This window comes from Leptopilina boulardi, unplaced genomic scaffold (genome assembly GCF_019393585.1).
Source record: "Leptopilina boulardi isolate dan_hultmark-lab unplaced genomic scaffold, ZJU_Lbou_2.1 LbouV2_386, whole genome shotgun sequence".
In the NCBI taxonomy this organism is placed as follows: Eukaryota; Metazoa; Arthropoda; class Insecta; order Hymenoptera; family Figitidae; genus Leptopilina; species Leptopilina boulardi.
In genome coordinates, this window is record NW_026137958.1 from 1,576,141 (window position 1) to 1,595,023 (window position 18,883).

General features: G+C 25.6%; 3 protein-coding genes across 7 annotated transcripts in view; 2 read left to right on the plus strand and 1 right to left on the minus strand.

The window, feature by feature from the left end:
• The window catches only part of LOC127288414 (uncharacterized), a 6,347-nt gene extending 2,431 nt beyond the window's left edge, over nt 1–3,916 (minus strand). Inside the window, exons 1-12 of the mRNA XM_051315831.1 lie at nt 3,768–3,916; nt 3,313–3,588; nt 3,016–3,166; nt 2,712–2,871; nt 2,376–2,639; nt 2,064–2,277; nt 1,700–1,990; nt 1,299–1,628; nt 904–1,230; nt 650–807; nt 475–575; nt 128–400 (exon numbers count right to left, since the gene is read on the minus strand). Coding sequence (XP_051171788.1) covers nt 128–400; nt 475–575; nt 650–807; nt 904–1,230; nt 1,299–1,628; nt 1,700–1,990; nt 2,064–2,277; nt 2,376–2,639; nt 2,712–2,871; nt 3,016–3,166; nt 3,313–3,588; nt 3,768–3,916 — 2,694 coding nt within the window. The remainder of the gene's footprint in view (nt 1–127; nt 401–474; nt 576–649; nt 808–903; nt 1,231–1,298; nt 1,629–1,699; nt 1,991–2,063; nt 2,278–2,375; nt 2,640–2,711; nt 2,872–3,015; nt 3,167–3,312; nt 3,589–3,767) is intronic.
• The window catches only part of LOC127288461 (beta-hexosaminidase subunit beta-like), a 21,285-nt gene extending 15,598 nt beyond the window's left edge, over nt 1–5,687 (plus strand). For all 3 annotated transcript variants that reach the window (XM_051315932.1, XM_051315933.1, XM_051315930.1), the window contains one exon: nt 5,458–5,687. The gene's annotated coding sequence lies outside the window, so the exon portion shown is untranslated. The remainder of the gene's footprint in view (nt 1–5,457) is intronic.
• LOC127288459 (unconventional myosin-Va) overlaps nt 5,496–18,883 on the plus strand; it is an 18,831-nt gene continuing 5,443 nt past the window's right edge. For 2 of the 3 annotated variants that reach the window (XM_051315925.1, XM_051315927.1), the window contains exons 1-11: nt 5,583–5,985; nt 13,997–14,421; nt 14,994–15,294; nt 15,363–15,671; nt 15,747–16,235; nt 16,310–16,516; nt 16,610–16,732; nt 16,810–17,727; nt 17,813–18,004; nt 18,088–18,450; nt 18,530–18,829. In XM_051315925.1, coding sequence (XP_051171882.1) covers nt 5,959–5,985; nt 13,997–14,421; nt 14,994–15,294; nt 15,363–15,671; nt 15,747–16,235; nt 16,310–16,516; nt 16,610–16,732; nt 16,810–17,727; nt 17,813–18,004; nt 18,088–18,450; nt 18,530–18,829 — 3,654 coding nt within the window. In that variant the 5' untranslated portion in view covers nt 5,583–5,958. Of the gene's footprint in view, nt 5,986–13,996; nt 14,422–14,993; nt 15,295–15,362; nt 15,672–15,746; nt 16,236–16,309; nt 16,517–16,609; nt 16,733–16,809; nt 17,728–17,812; nt 18,005–18,087; nt 18,451–18,529; nt 18,830–18,883 lie in introns of all 3 variants that reach the window. The other variant, XM_051315926.1, reaches the window with a different exon arrangement.

An 18,883-nucleotide genomic window follows, 5' to 3' on the forward strand; every position in this document is an offset into this window, starting at 1 on the left:
TATAAAATTTTATAATTTATTACAAAAAAAAGAAAATTAAAAAAATTAAATTTTACAATAATTTTTCAATATTATAATTTTGTTTTTCACTTTTTATTTTGAATAAATAAAATCAATGAAAAATTACTCGTTTCTTGTTGAGCCAAAAGAATTTTAAGAGACCATTAAAAAATTTCTTCAGTCTACCACGTTTCTTTTCTTTTTTCTCTTTTTCATATTTTCTCAATAGAAGTTTCGATTTCTCATCTAATTGTACTTCATCTTCAAATTCTTCTAAAGAAAATGAAGATTTCGATGATAAATCATCGAATTTTGATTTTTCTTTTTTACGCGAACGAAGTCCAAAACAAGCAGGACTTTCACTTTCTGATTCAATATCTTCAGTTTGAGAACTAAATATCTTTAAAATAGAATAAATTTTTTTTATACATTTTTTTTAAAACAAATATAATTTAAAAAAAAATTAAATTATACCTGAGTGGAAACATCGTCTCGTAATGTTTGAGCTTCAATATCTTTAAATGGAACTTTTTGAGGTAGACTTTTGTCAATTTGAGATTTATCATCCTGATATGCTAAATTTTAAAGATAAAATATTGAAATTTTTTCAATTTGATTGAATTAATTTAATTTTTAAATTATTTCATACTGTAACTATATTCAGTAGAAGACGAAGAAATTGAACTGATATCTTCTTCTATGATATCAATTCCTTCTTCAATTCTACGATCATCGAAATATTTTGAATCTTCTGATTCATTTGATGTTATTGATTTTCTAGCTTTAGCTTCTTCTTCTGAAGAATCTCTGCAATTATAAAATAAATAATAATAATTATTATTATTACTATTAAAATAATTTAAAATAAATTATATTTTATTGTTTAATAATAAAAAAATTTACTTTTCTTCACTGATATCAGACAAGTCTCCATAATCAATTGGTGTTTTACAAACCGTGCACATATTACGTAAATCATTAAAACATTGAACGCAAAATAGACCAACACAATTTGGAGTGGGACATTTAATGTGAGGTTGTTGCTTGTCCCTTTCAATGGCACCACATAAAAGACATATTTTTTTATCATCAGAAAAACATTTTCTCAAAAGAGGACAAATTGCTGTTAATCTTTCCTTTAATGTAACAATTTCCGTTGTTTGTCCACTCTGTATACCAAATTTTCTTCGCAATTGTCTTCTTGCAAATTTCAAAAAATTACCCCTCGATCTTTAAAAGTGAAAAAAAAATTATTTTTTATTTTTTGTATTTATTAAATAAAAAATAAAAAAATGAACCTTAGAATGTGATTGTAAAGCCAGACGGCACGTTCTTTGGCCCTCTCGGGATGATAAGAAATCATGACACATTGTCGCATACGTAAACCGTATGGTTCGAAAATAATGATTAACCAACAAAAGAACATGAGAGTTAAAATTTGTAAATATCTATCATAATTTGGTGGAATTGGATTCGGTAGACATGGAATCATATCAATTTCTTTTTCTTCACTCGATAGAGTAAAAGCATTTACGATACTTCGATAAAGTTCAGCTAAAAAACCATTTCCGGTTACATGTACACCAACTGAATTTTCCGGTATTTTTGTCTCAAATCTTCCATGATATCTGAATTTGAATTTTTATTTTTTTTAAATTTAATTCTTATAAGAATTGTAAAAAACAATTTATTTATTTACCTAATAACATCTAAAATCCAAAAGAGACTGTAATCAATAGCCATTTGAAAGAGAAGTTTAAAAGAAATTAAACTCATAAAAACGGCAGATTTTGTTAATTTCATTTTTTCAGCTTTAATTAATCGTATTGACGATAAAGGGACATATTTATTTCTCTCTCTTGGATTTAATGGCAAAACAGTTTCTTTGTCTAATCGCGCTCTTCGAAGATCAATGTCACGTAAATAATCGGTTAAATAACGATTATCAAATCGAGGATTCGTCAGCCATTTATAACGGTAGAAAATTACCCTACAAAAAAATTTTTTTTTATAAATTATAATAATAAAAATAAAAAAAAAAATAATAATAATAAATGTACAACCTGACAAATATGAGTAAAATAAAAACGCTTGTCATACAGCTTAACATATCAAAAAACAAAAAGAATTTTTGTGTTCTTTGCTTTATCTCTGTGCTAATTCCCTTTGTTATATCAGTATTGGTTCGGCTTCGATTACTCTCAAAATGAAATGAATGAGAAAATTTTACTTTTACATAAAACATAGCCTTCATGTGTTTTGCAAATTTTTTTATCTCTGCACAAAGTAAAAAAAGAATGTAATTAATTAAAAATTTATTTTTAATTTAAAAAAAAAAATTTATTTTCAAATTAAAATTATTTTTTTTTACCTACTTTTTCGAACAACATTGACAATAGCATCGGAAACAAATGACACAAGTTCACAAATAAAATCAAAGGGCTTTACAATATAACAAATGGCACCAACCACATATGTTACATTACAAAGACCACCAAAAAATGATCCTAATTTTGCTTTACAATCATCAACAGCATCTTCAAATGCTCTATTACATCTTTCAAATGGTGTGCCTAATTTTTTATTACACATATTTACAACTGATCCCAACCACTCGTACACTGATTGAATTACTTTTACTATAAATTGAAATAAATAATAAAATTTTAAACTAATTATTTAAAAATAAACTATAATTAAATAAAACTTACAAATACTAAGCACAAGCCTCTTGATTGCAATAAGGGTGTTTTTAATTTTTTTCACAACAACTTTAACGGTTTTCAAAACTTTTGTTATTGCATCTTTAAGTGCATTGAATGGCTCTCTAATTAAATCGAGAATAGATTTAACAGCTTCTTTCAAATGTTCCTAATAGTGAAATTAAACAAGCTTAATTATTTTCATCTGATATTTGATAACAAAAATTTTATTAGTTTTCATCTTTAGTGTATTATATTTATTTATTATTTATTTATTATTTATTTTATCTATAATTTTTTTATATTTTCTTACCTCCCCACAAGATAGAGATTGTGACAAAACACCAATATTGTTTAAAGTATTTTTAGCTGGTCCTGTGAGAGCAAGAATGAAAGCATACGCCAATAGAGCCTGTCGACCTCGTTTTGACAAAAATTGTGGCATTATCAAAAACACCAAACATCTATAAAAAAATTAATTTTTTAAACTCAAAAAAAAAATTACACCCGTTTATTTAAACAAATATTAAAATATTTTACATTAAAAATTTAAATAAATAAAAATTTATGAAAGATAAATTAAGAACAAAATAAATAATTATAATAATACCTGACATACTTGGAAAATGCCAAACCGAGTGTTAAAATAATACCGAGTAATGAACACCATAATGTTGCCGATGGTAATGAAAAATTTAGTTGAAAAACAAAAAAAATAAAAAATAGATACGTAAGAAGAATTCCGCCTAAAAATCCAAAAATACTTTTTAACACAAAATTCTCTAATGTTCCATCAGTTTGCAATAACAATGCCTTTTTGTGAAACCACGTATCCTCTGGGCAGGAGACAAGTTTTTTCAAAAAATCCTTGATCTTCTTCTTAACACTGTCTTGCACAAAAATACAAAAAATTACAATTCAATGATAAATTACTTAATAAAAATAGTTGATTTTTTTAATAAGCTTAATAAAATATAATATTATTCTTTTTTGTTATATTATTATTTTTTTTTTACTATTACTATTATTTTTCATCTTATTATTATATTATTGTTATTATCTTACAGTAATTTTGTATAACGAATTTTCTGAAAAATATTATAATGCAATTTGGCTCCTCTTGAGATTGCAATTGATTTTAATTTTTCATCATGATAAACAAGACGTGCATTTCTCAATCGTGTTGCTTTCACAACTTGTTGGAAAAACGCCATTTTTAAAATAATAATTAATCTATTTAAATTAATGAAACTGTTCCACATTTATAAAAACATATTTTCTACGTATTTTTTTTTTTAATTTTTGATTTAAAACTTTGATTAATTATTAAGGTTATAAATATGCTATACTATACACGATTTATAAAAATTAATGACACTGCATTAATCGACATTTTTTTGTTTTAGAAACTCACACTTTAAGACACACACACACATATAGAAATAAAAAAAAAATATTAACAATGGGGGAAAAATGTATTTTGTAATTGGAAATTTTCGAAATTTTCTATTTATAAAATATTTTTATACATAAAGAAATTAATTACTCATGAAATTTTTATTTTTTTTTGGCTAAATAAAATTTAAATATATAGATTCCATAAAATAAAAATTTTATAAATTAGAAATTTTTAATTAAACAAAATATATTTTTAAAAAATGTAGTTTTCAATTTTATTTAAAATTTAAAAAGTCTGATAAAGAAAAAAATTAAGAAATGATTGATCTACAGAGTAGAAATTTAAACGAACATTTCTCACAATATTCCACCGATGGCGCTAACATGATCTTTTCAGGTTTCAAATTTACTGAATGACAATATTATAATTTAAACTATGTTATCATTATGTAAATGACATTAATGTCTGTTTATTTTTATCTCTCAAACATAAAAAATATATATATTAAGTAGATCATGTTTTAAATGGAACAAAATTACATATATTTCAAGAAAACGAAATATTATTCTCAGAAAAAAAATTAAAAAATTATGTTAATACAAAAAAATCGTATTTTTGCTTCAAACAAAACTCTAAGTGTACTTTTTGTTTAAAAAAAAAACTTATTAAACATTTATTTATCTTTTCAAAAAAAATTTTACCTCTTTTGTTGCATATATGAATGTAAACTGTAATTAAAATTACATGAAAAAGTTTTTAAAAATTTTATAAACAATTTGTGCAAATGGAATTTTGTGAAATCGCGAGCTATTTAACAAAACCGATAAGACTTATCAATATTTCAATTTAAGAGGTCATTTTTAATATGCTCTTTCTTTGCATATATAATAATTTATTTTTTTTTTTGATCGGTAATAATAAAAAATAAAAATCGACTATTAAACTAATTTGAATTATAAACAAACATCGACGACGAAGCAAATAAAAAACAAAAATTATTTATTGATAATTAATGATAGTTTCAATTATTGGCAGTTTAAATTATTTGATGTACTCTTAATTAGCATTTGAATTAATTAAGAAATTAAAATTGTTATTTGCAATTAATTGAAAGTATAAAGTTGAAATTACCATCAATTAAAACTATCATTAATATATAATCATTAATATAATAAATTAAAAAAATTGAAGCTATAAGTAATTGAAACTATACTAACAGTAATTGGAACTATATTAACAGTAATTGATTTAAATTTGAACAAAAAAATCATTTAGAAAACAAAATAAAATTAAAGAAAAAACTAAATTAAATCAAATATCATTTAAAATATTAATAATAGACTTTTCTTTTTGCAGACAAAAACTCGGGTTCTTCTTCACCTATCACCGATCCTGTCGAATGTGTAGGAGTGGGGCAAGGGGCGCACAATCCGAACCGATAGTAGAACCCACACCAGCAGCAGTTCTCTTTGCCAGCTGTGTGTGGTTTCGTGAACGTGTCTTCCCTGTTATTTGTAGTTCATATACCCAGGTAAAAACGTGTTCTCATATTCGTCGACAAAATAAAATATATCCTTTAAAAAGTTCTAGTGAAAATTAAAATTTATAAACGTGTGTCCTTTTTTTATTAAGCGCAAGGAAGAAGAAGAAGAAAAAAGAAGAAATGTCCTGACTTGTTTCCACGTGACCGCGATGTTCAAATGGAGTAGTGATTATTTTTTATCAGTGCTAATAATTAACAGGCAAATGTTGCCAGTCAATTGTGAGAATACACGCGGTGTGTAAGATTTTACACACACGCATTTATTATCATCATCATCATTAGTATTATTATTATTGAAGAAATAATAAACAGAAATGACAACGAGGGAGCTTTACGTCAAGGTACTATTTATTTTATTTTTTTTCCTTTTTTTTATATATATAAACGCTCCGCTACTTTAAGGGTTGAAAGCTCATTTCTGGAGCAGTGTGCTTTAAAAAAGAAAAGAAGATCAATATTGAGGGAGGAAAAGGTGAAGCTCAATATTATTATATTTGTCCCGCTTGACAATATTGTCATAGTTTCAATTTCAATTCACTGATATTGTTATTATCATTAGTTGACAAATGTGAAAGTTGACAATAAATTATTTCTTTCATTTTTGAAGGGTTGAGAGAGAAAGAGAGATGTAATTTGTTTTCATGTCAAATCAATGTTGATGAAGGTTTTGGTTGGTGATGTAGTTCAGTAGCTGCGCATAAAGTAACTTTCTCTCCCACATATATACATGAGAAGATATTCAGCTTTAAAGGGATGTTTTGGATCTTATTCGTACTTTAGTAAAAAAGAAAATCTTACATTAAGATATTTATCTTAATTAAAATCCTTTAAATCTTGAATTAAATTTATATTCATTTTATCTGATTAATTTATTTTTATTTATACATTTAAGTCTTGAATAGTGAAAACAGCAAATTTCTGAAAAATTGTCCAAAAAAATTAAGTATCTTCAAAATATTTTAATTTAATTAATAAACCTTCATTTATTTATTTATCATTTACGTAAAGAAGTAACTATTAACGTCTTGATAAAGAAAAGTGTATAATTTTATTATCGTTTAATCAATTTTCTATTTAATTGATATTGATCAATAAGTAATTTCAAGAAGTTATAATATATAAACAAAGCTTTTAATATCCTTTTTCTTTTTTTTTATCCAAGGTCTCTGTAAAAAAAAACATATTTTTTACCATTTCCCTATATATAAATAAATAAATTAAATTAATTGAAAGAAAAAATGTATTAGAGAAAAATTTAATAAATTAAATAAATGTTTAATAGATAAATAAATATAATAAGAATTGAAAAAAATAAATAAAAAAGTAAAAGTATATAGGTTACAGGTTACATCTTCTCTTGTAATTACATCCAGTGAATTTGCTCTCTGAAAGTACATTCACCTTTTGAGAGAATCTAATGTAGTTTCATATATATAAAAACATTAATGATTCTCTTAACATTTGTTACATAGTTTTCAAATGTCCAATTATTTTTCTAATTAAAATCAAAGACAACAATAAAACAATTATCTTGAACATTAAATTCTTTTGTTTTTGTTTAACATTCTAAAACTGTTGTTTTGTTTTAATTGTTTTAGTTTTATTATTTATAATCATTAAAATAATTAAAAAAAATTATATATACATAGTATATAAGAATATAATTCTGGATATGAAAAGTAAAAGTTTAAATTTTCCAATGATCTAAAATTAACAGCAAAATTAAATTTCATTACCAACTTAACCTTCATTATCAAATGTATAAATGTAATGACAGCTCATTGAATAACGGATTGACCGGTATTTTATGTAACACACTCATTAACATTTAAACGCAGAGAGCAGTGAGCGTTTCTCCAGTGTGTGCGTAATATAATTTACACTCTTTACAACGTGCGTGGGAAATTGAGAAAATCAGTTCAGTGAAAAATTATACACTTCACATCAAAATGAAAAGAACATAGATTATTAAACATTATTAAATCAACCATAATTTTCAAATTTACAAAAATAAATATTGTTTTGGATTCTGGTTTGTTTATTTATTAATTAATGCAATTATTGATATAGCTTCAATTATAATGCTTGGTTTCAATTTGGTTCTTTGGTTCTGTGAATTTACTAATAAATATAAAAATACAAAATAAATAATAAATAAATAATCAATAAATTTATGAATATTTGAGAAATAAATAATATAATTTATACGATATGGATTATTGTAATCGCGTGCATTAATTGAGATTTATTATACGTTTTTAATACACTTTGAGTGCAATTAATATAAATCAGAAAATTTTTTTCTGATATTTAAACTTTTGCCATTTTGCCAAGTTCGATTTCATTAAATTGCCTGAACGTTAATGTATACGCGGATCGGTTTCGTAGAACGTGATCAGCTAAAGTTACTATAACTTGTAGTGTATAGCAAACGTGTAAAATCCCTTCTCTCATTTCCTCTCTCTTTCTCTCTCAGAAGAAATAAGAGAATAACTAGGATAGGTCACTGGTCGTCCTGCTTGGGTTCAACGAGACTTATATATATTTATTTAATACTAGTTTTCTTCCTTCAATGCAATATATAAATAATATATTGATTTAATTTCACAAACTTGTAATTTAATAAATAAAAAATTTCTATTTGATTTAAAAAAAAAAAATGAATTTACCGTTATAAATTAAAATAACTGATGTATAGTTTGAAAATATTTTAAAAAAATAAAGGGAACTGTAAAATTTTCGATTTTTTAGAGAAAAAAAAACGTTTATGGGATTGTGAAACGTTTATTAGATATAAAATTTTATTTATATGGTTAAAATTATTACTTATGGATAGTAGGTATTTAAATATATCAGCAGTAAAATACGGAGGTGAAGGCGAAGGACCTTACGTTGGGGTCACTGTGCTACTTCCTTATATGACGGTGAATTTTTTTTTGTATGCGTAAGAGAATATATGAACTCTTAAAATTATATATCTCGTGAATTTTGTATACCAAAATGATAATTGAAATTGTTCCATTTACTTAACTTTTTCAGTGACTGTTTCCTTGCTAAGATAACTTTATCTATAAAATCAAATATATCATAGCGAAACTACTTTTCCTACTTAAAAATTTGAGGCGTGTCTTGCCACAACAACCTTATCTACTTAAAAATCGTATTTTCTTAAACAAAATTATTTTGTAATAATTATTAAATTAATTAATTATTTTTTCTATATAAAAAAATTGGTCTTGCTAAAACTACTTTTTCTACTTAAAATGCTATTATTGTCACGTCAAGATAAATTTATCTGCTTTAAAATCAATTCTGTCTGTGCAAAACTAATTTTTCTACTTAAAATCAAATTTATCTTGGCGAAAATAATTTTCCTATTTAAAAAGCGACTATTGTCTTGCCAAAAAAAAAATTTACCTACTTAAAAGAAAATTTTTCTTGAAAGTACTGTTTCTATATATAAAAAGTGATCGTTATCTTAATCAGACAGTTTTCTCTACTTAAAAATAAACATCTATTAATAAAACTGACTTTTTTGTTAAAAATAAAATTTTTTTCAAAACTAGTTTTTCTATTTAAAAAAAAAAAAAATAGTTTTGATAAGACGATTTTTATCTACTTAAAATGTGAATACCTGTTTTGCATATTTATTTTCTACTTTATTCAACTTATTTTCTATTTTTTAAAAAAAGTTAAAAAAATTTATTATAGAAAAAAATGCAAAACAGGGAATTATATAAATAAAATTAAACTAAAATTAAATAAACGATTAAGAATGTTAAAGAATGTAGGTGGGAAACTTGACCTGCTTTATTCTTTATATGGGGCAACAGAATTCTCTCGTTCGTAGGTTCACGATGCGGGTCTCTCTATATGTGGGGCAACGATCGATCTTTCGACAAAACGCGTGATACCTCTTACTTATAGGGAATATATATGTATATACATATACACCTGAATCAGCAGTGGGTCTTGACACTTGCTCGAATATAAAAAAGAAATTAAAAAGAGAATTTAAAATAACAAAAGAAAAAATTAACTACATACAAGGTCGCATATGTCACCACATTTTTTATTCATACAGAAAGCAAAAAGAAATCAAAATTTAATGAAAAATTATTAGAAATTAATTAACAATTACATATATTACTAACATAATTTTTTTTTATTAATTAAATAATTGAAAAATTATTTATTAAATAAATAAAAAATTAACAAATAAATAGAAAATTCGTATCAAAATATTAGTTTATCATTGAACTAAATAATTATATAAATAATTAATTTATGAGTAAATTTAAATAATGTAATTTAAAAATTTTTATTAATTTAGATTTTTTTCTAACTTCCTGATTCAACTTCTGTATCAAGTTATAATGTTGATATATGATAACGTTGCTTGGTACCAAATGTCACAGACATGTGGCTCAACATCATGCTTCTGCAATTTTTATTTATTTCTAATAAGTAATATTTTACTAAAATAATTATTTCAGATTTTCAAATATTTTTAATAATTTCGAAAAGAAGAAATTATTAATTTAAAACTGAACAATAGTTTTATCAACTGAAAATTTGAATTTGTCATTTATTAAATTAATAATTAAATTAGTTTTTTTTTTTATTTAAGTTTTAAATTGTTGTAAACAACCATTTTTGTCAAAAAAAAAAAATTTCACAATTTGACTCATCGGAGATTGCAATCGATTTTGATAAGATTACAATTACTAAATGTCTTTTTATTTTATCTGTATAGTCTTTTTTTTCTACAAAATGTGATTTTAATTTAATAAGGAAAAGAGAAAATCATAATAATTTTCTAAAGGAAGTGGCTGGGGAAAAAAAATTTATCTCGCTCTCGTTTATATTATAATTTTATGACAAACTGACCGGAACATATTATATATACATTTTTGACAATATTTTACATTTCAAATTTTTTTTTTTTCACATAATTCATGAGTCATTTTAGAAAAAAAAATGATGATCTAATTACTTTTACTTTCTTCCGCGTGTGTGTATGTGTGTAAGGAGTCTTTGCAAAAGACTTTCTCGGGATTTTTCCGTTCCCAAGAAACTCTTACTGTAACAGTAAATAACTGATGTAAAGATTATGATGATGATCGTGACTACATCACACGGCTTTTTAATGCTTTTCCCAGATTTTCAAATCCTGAATAATAATTCTCACCTTATCTTCTCTTTTAGATCGACTTTAAAGCATTCATAGATGCAATTTTCTGTATTTTACAATTGTATAAATTATTTATGCGCATATATCATAATTTTTCTATTTTTTTATGAAATTTCTATATTCTTCTATGTCAAATTTATTTTACTAAAAACACTAAATATTTGATTTTTTTTCCTTTTCAGATAAGAAAAGAAATTAGAAATAAAAAAAAATTCTTATGGTTATTGAAAATTAAGAGAATATAAATTAATTTTTGAAAATATATTTTTTGTAATATATGAGCGTTGATTTCAATTGTTAAATTGGCCTTCGAATGACATAAAAATCGATCTTTGATTTCATTTGAATTCCCCCTTTTATATTAATTATCTTTTGTTATTTTCTATATATTTTTTTTAAACTATTTTTTTTCTATAAAAATTTTATAACTTATACAAATTTAATTTGTGTAATTTTTTTAATTAAACAAATTTTTTTTTTCTGTAATATATGAATTTTGTTAATAAATTAATTAAATACTATTGAATAAATGAAAACTAAAATTTGAAACAAAAATTAAGAAACAAATTTAAATAATTTTTTATTAATTTTGTTGTCTCTATAAACATATTATATGTTTTGAAAAAAAAAAAATTATCATAAATTTCACCACTGAGTTTGCACTCTTTAAATACGACAGAAGCCTTAGATTGTCGGCAAAGTATAAACTATAAGAGTTTTATTTCTACATCGGTCGTCTACACTGTTGACTATTTTACGTGTGAACTACTTTTTTATTTTTCAAATCACAAAAAAATTTACCTTTTTTTATTTTTATTGAATAATTTTATTATAAATAATAATAAAAAAAATTTTTAATTTAAATTATAAGCGATTAAAATAACAAATTGATTTCTACATTAAAATTTACACATAATACAATGTGGATTCTCATCTTGTTATAATTAATGTACCGTTTATGTGATATAATAATAATTAAACTTTAAATCAGTTTCAGAGAAAGCGAGTTTATATGTATATAATACTATATCTACTTACAAATTAAATTGGTCTTGGAAAAATGAATTTTTCTACTTAAAATCAAATTTCTTGTCAAAAATATTTTTTTTTTTATTTAAAATCCCATAGATAAAAAATAGTAACAATTTTGAAAAAAATAAACGTTAAAAATAGTTAAAATGTAGAAACTTCACTTCTTTTTTCCTTCCTAATGGAAGAACTATTTTTTTAAAACTATTTTTATTGTTTATTATTATTATTATTTATTATTATATAAATATATATATAATAGTGCGCGTAAAAACAAATTGTTCTTGTTCGTGAGTTTGAAGGTATAGAAAGCTTGGGAACTGTTCTTTGTCAGGAATGTTGATACAGACTAAGAACCATTCGTGAGGAAAAATTCCTTATAGTCCGGTTAGGCTTATAGGATAAGAAGTGAAGGAGGACAATAAAAGGATATACAATCATCCGTGTAACTTATCATTAAGCAAAAACAAAAAAAAGATTAGTTCAAAGAAATTTTGAACTTTAAAATGTCACGACAGAATTTTTTGTAGTTTATTTTGTAATTATATATAATAATAGTAATAATTTACATAATAATTATAATAATAAATTATGATTATTATAATATATATCCTATTTTACTGGTATATTATATTCATAAAATAAATTCATTTTTTTAGAAATATATAACTTAGAAAATATATTTTCTAACAATAGTATAATATATAACAATCAAAAAATGAAAGTTAAAAGAAGAGGAACTGATTATGTAAAGCAAATGACAAGTCTTTCATGACTGAATGAATTTAAGCAATCGTATTATTATTATTTGCATAATAAAAAATAAGTTATGTTATTAAAAATAATTTATAATAACAATAACGAAAGATTATCAAATTTTAGCTAATTTTAAAATATACTAATATTTAAATAAATAATGAAATATATTAATATTTGAATAAATATTGAAATTAGTCAATGAAGAATGGAAAATTTTCGTTTACCTATAAATGGAAGTGAGGAAAAAAACAAAAAAGTTAAAGAAATAAACTGTTTTTCACAAAAATAATAATAGTTATAATGAATATGCATATATTTAGTACTGCATATTTAAAAATATAATTTAGTTTTTAATGTTCTCTCTTTAAAATGAACAAAGGAAATTAAATCCAGTTAGGAATTTAAGTTTCGGACATAGTCTCTGTGAAAACTATGAAGCTGGAACGAAGGAGTCAAGTTTATGAACCAAAGTGTATTACAGTGATTATAATAACGGTATAGACATTAAAAAAAAAAAATGACTGATTATATTTCAATCTTTGGGAGACTAAACTAGCCGTAACCACAAAAACAATAAGTAAATCTTCACTTTTTTGTATCGTTCAATTACAATTTTTCTTTTTCAAATCATCTGTTAAATAATTATTTTTTATTCACTATCGCAATTTGATAAAAAAAATGTATGAATATATAATAAAAAAATTAATAAATAAAAAAAAAACTTCCGAAAGATTGAAATAAACTGATTGAATAAATGGTAAATTTTGTTAAAAATTATCTTTTAAAAGACTGTGTTTAGCACATTACAAATTGTTTTCTTTTGTAATTAATGCACATGCACGCGATGATCATCTGACCGCATAACATATTTATTTCTTAAAGGAAATATATTGTGAGAAAAGTAAAAGAGCTTCTATAGAATAAAAAAAAAATGATTGACTAATTAGATATAAGATTGTAATTAACAAAATAATTTTAATGAATCGATAGTCATCAAAAATGCACATAGTGACAATAAATTAACATAAAATTCTATTATAAAACTGGAAAGTAGTGAAATGTGACCTTGATCTTCACTTTCGTTCTCCTTTATGCATGTTTCATCACAATTACATAAAATAATTAGCAATTCTTCAATTTTGTACTTCAGCAAAAATTTTTTTTTATATTAATTCATCAGTAAATTTCTTTTGTCCTTAAAAATTTCAGAAACATTTCTAAAGAATTTACAATTTAATTTTTTTCACATCATCAACAATATTATGCAAATAAAAAAATTGCTAAATATCTTATTAAATTAAATAATAATAGATTATAAAATATGAAATTTAATTCTTTATCATATTAATTTAAGAAAATTTAATTTTCAGGATGCAAAAGTATGGGTACCACATCCAGAGAAGATTTGGGAGGGTGCAATACTTTTGGATAATTACAAATCGGAAAAAGGAACACTTCAATTACGCACAGATGAATCGAAACAAACTAAAATAATAGAAATAAAAAGTGACACGGATCTTCCACCATTGAGAAATCCTGATATTCTTTTGGGTGAAAATAATCTCACTTCTCTTTCATTTCTTCATGAGCCAGCGGTTCTTTATAATTTACAAATTCGCTTTCAAAGGCATTGCATTTACACTTATTGTGGAATTGTTCTCGTTGCTTTTAATCCGTACAATGAATTACCCATTTATGGCAATGACACAATTTGGGCCTATCGAGGTCAAGCCATGGGTGACCTCGAGCCCCATATATTCGCCGTTGCCGAGGAAGCTTACACGAAACTGGAAAGGTAAATGAAATAACTAACATATCTATAAATTTTTGAGAAAACTATTTTTTGTTATTTATTTGTATTTTTTATTTGCAAAAAGAAAGAAAAAACTGACCATGGATTTAAAAAAAAACCGAATTCATATTTGACATACAAAGATTACAAAGCGAAATTGATATTAAATTGAATATCAAAGGATTTTTATTTAACCGAATTTGCATTTAAGAAAATTTTTATTAACCGAATTTTTATTGAATGAAATAATAGAAATTCTCTACCAACGAAAAGAAAATTCGATTTAATAAAATTTTTTATAAAAATTCTGTTAAATAAAAATTTTGAACTAATGAGTTTTAGGGGAATATTCTACATATTGGTGATAATTGCAAGAAAAGCAATCGATGGTTGAGAGATGAGTTTGAAAAAAAGGCTTCGTAGAACTCAATAACTAGAATTAAGGCAGGGCTTCCTCAAACACTTGTAAAACTATAAGTTATTTTTGCATGAGAAGTTCTTCGCTTGGAAATTAATTAGTCTTTTCGTTTTTCATTATTATTATCATCTTTTTCTTTTTTTTTTCTTTTTTGCAGAGAAAGTCACGATCAATCAATTATCGTTAGTGGCGAGTCAGGAGCTGGTAAAACTGTTTCGGCAAAATATGCAATGCGTTATTTCGCGACTGTTGGTGGTTCATCGACTGAAACACAGGTGGAAAAAAAAGTATTGTCCTCTTCGCCAATAATGGAAGCTATTGGCAATGCAAAAACTACAAGGAACGATAATTCATCTAGATTTGGTAAATTTATTGAAATTCAATTCAATAAAAATTATCACATCATTGGCGCTAGTATGAGAACATATTTGCTGGAAAAGTCAAGAGTCGTTTTTCAAGTGAGTAAATGAATTTAAAATTATTTTCTACTTTTTATGGAATTTTTAATAATAATTTTAATTTTTAGGCGGGAGGAGAGAGGAACTATCATATATTTTATCAAATGTGCTCAGCGATGAAGAAGCTGCCGCATTTGCATTTAGATTTTCAAGATAAATTCCATTATTTAAATCAGGGTAAAGATCCAATTATCGATGGTGTTGATGATTTAGTTTATTTCGAAGAAACAATTAATGCATTTACAACGCTTGGATTCACTTACAAGCAGCAAGATGATATGTTTCGAATTTTAGCTGCCATACTTCATTTAGGAAATATTCGTTATACAAATTCCGATTCACAGGGAGGTAATGACTCCGAAGGAAGCAATATATCTGTACGTTGTTTGTTTTTAATTAATAAATTTAATTAATATAATAAATTAAATTTTTATTTATTTTCCTTTTTATAGGCAAAGGATAAAAATCTTCTTATTATCTCCGAATTGTTGGGCATCGATGTAAATGCCATGAGAAAATGGTTGTGTCATAGAAAAATTGTATCGATGAAAGAAGTTTTTCTAAAGCCAATGACAGTCGATGAAGCGATTGGTGCACGAGACGCATTAGCAAAACATATTTACGCTGAGCTTTTTAATTGGATTGTTTCGGGAATTAATAATTCACTGCAAGCACAGGCAAAAAGTCAATCGTTCATTGGCGTATTGGATATTTATGGTTTTGAAACATTTGAAATTAATTCATTTGAACAATTTTGCATTAATTATGCCAACGAAAAACTTCAACAGCAATTTAATCAACATGTCTTTAAATTGGAGCAAGAGGAATATTTAAAGGAAGAAATTGAATGGACATTTATCGATTTTTATGACAATCAACCGTGCATTGATCTCATTGAAACAAAATTGGGAATTTTAGATTTACTTGATGAAGAGTGTCGTGTACGTTAAAACATATTAAATTTTTTAAATTATTAAATATATATAAAATTAATTAAAAAATTTTATTGCTACAGATGCCGAAAGGAACAGACAGTTCGTGGGCTGAGAAGCTTTATACAAAATGTGGAAAATCGAAACATTTTGAAAAGCCACGATTTGGCACATCGGCATTTTTGATACATCATTTTGCTGATCGTGTACAATACGAGGCTGTGGGATTTTTAGAAAAAAATCGCGACACTGTGATTGAAGAGCAAATTGATATATTGAGATCAAGTCAAGTGAGTTAACGAATCTGATAACTAATTTTGTTTTTATAAATGATAATAATTAATTTATTTTTCAATACTTTCAACTCTTTTTTATTTTTCTAGAATAAATTATTGAAAAAACTCTTCTCTGAAGAAGATCCAAAATTGACGGTTCCTAATGCGAGAATTAAAGTTTCTGCGCAGAAAACAAGTAGTAGTAGTGCACCTAAACAACATAAAAAGACTGTGAGTATTTGCAAAAAAAAAGAATAGTTTTAATTCAATTTTTAATTAATTTTTTATTAAAAAAAAATTATTTTCAGGTTGGATCTCAATTTCGAGATTCACTAAATATGTTAATGTCGACATTGAATGCGACAACACCTCACTACGTTCGATGCATCAAACCCAATGATACAAAAGAATCATTCGAATATAATCCAATTCGTGCAGTGCAACAACTTCGTGCTTGTGGCGTTCTCGAGACAATTAGAATATCGGCAGCTGGATTTCCCAGTCAACGAACGTATGCCGATTTTTTTCATCGTTTTCGTTGTCTCTGTAAATTTAAAGAAATCAAACGTGATGATTTACGTGAAACGTGTCGTCGTATTCTCGCCACCTACATTAAGGATGAGGATAAATTTAAATTTGGCAAGACAAAAGTTCTTTTTCGTGCCGGTCAAGTGGCCTATTTGGAAAAATTGCGAGCCGATCGTCAACGCGACGCATGTATTATGATGCAAAAAACTGTTCGCGGTTTTATTTGTCGCAGTCGCTATCGTAAGATAAGAAAATCAGTTTTGGGTTTACAGAGGCACGCGCGTGGCTATTTGGCACGGCGAAAAGCCCAAAAAATTCGCGAGGAACGTGCTGCAGTGAAAATACAAACGCGTGTAAGAGGTTGGCTTGCGAGAAAGAGATTCTTAAATTTGAGACGAGTAATTCTTGGTCTTCAGCGTTATGGACGTGGTATTATGGCAAGAAAACGATTCCGTTTAATGAGAGACAATGCAGCGGCAATTGTAATTCAAAGATTTGTCCGTGGTTATCTTGTGAGAAGACGTTGCAGAAAGAAGCTTTATAATATTATTTTAGTTCAATCGTGTGTGAGAAAATTCCTTGCCAAACGAGTGTTGCGTAAATTGAAAGCCGAGGCAAGAAGCGTTGAACATGTCAAATCATTGAACAAGGGTCTGGAAGTGAAGATTATATCACTTCAGCAAAAGATCAACGAATTAGTGAGTTTTTTAAAATATTATATTTTAAATAAGTTAAAAATTTACTCAGATAAATTTGAAAATATAATTTTCAATTTTTCACCAGGCAAAGGAGAATCAACATTTGAAATTGACGCAAAATGAAGTTGTGGACTTGAAAACGAAACTCGAGGGACTGAAGACGATAGAATTGGAAAATAAAAAACTAAATGGTGTAGTCGCGGAAAAAGAGAAGGAAATCGTAAAAGTGAAGGAGGCTATCGAGAAAGAAAGAGATGAGAAAATGGATTTACTTCAAGTATGTAACTAAAATGTCAACAATATTCTATTTGGAATATTTTTAATTATTATTAATTATTCAAATTTGTTTTTTCTTAATAGGATAAGGAAAGAATCATGAATCAAAGGAATGAAGAGAACAAGAGGCTCTTGGAGGAAAATGAGAAATTGAGAAAGGAACTTGCCGTGGCAAATGAGAAATTAAGAACAAATCTTCGAGGAGCAGAGGAGAATCTTAAAACTCGATTGGAACTAGAGAAGGATCTTTTATTACATGAACAAGATCAGGATCGAAATGCTTATCAGAAATTGTTGAAAGATTATCACGATTTAGAGCAACAAAATGAATTTCTTCAACAAAAATTGGCTCTTCACGTTCCTAGTCATTCGCGATCGTTGAGTAATGCCTCGAGTGGAAGTGGACACATTACTTCAACTGATCTTCCACCCGATGATCAGAATATTGTAAATACATTGTTTTTTTTTCTTTTATTTCTAAATATATTATATTCTCGTTATTTAGGAATTTTTGAATCTTTCACAGGATTTCGGTTATGGATCAGTGAAATCAACAGGATCTTCTAACACACCGTATAATAGAGTTGAGAATATCGATTGGCATCAACAACGAACGGACAGTCCACCAGATGGTGAAATTTCCGTAACAAAATCGCCTCTCGAAAGAAATGGTCCAGCGCATGGTCCAGTGGATGTTGGACTTGTGCTAAAACTTCAGCAAAAATTGAGGGATGTAGAAAAAGAAAATGGTAGATTAATTCGAATGGTCGAGGATTTGGAACGCGAAAGTCCCGAAGAAATAACAAGAGCTCAAGATACATTCAAGGTATGAACAACAAAATGATTATCAAATAATGAAAAATAATAAAAAAAAAAATTT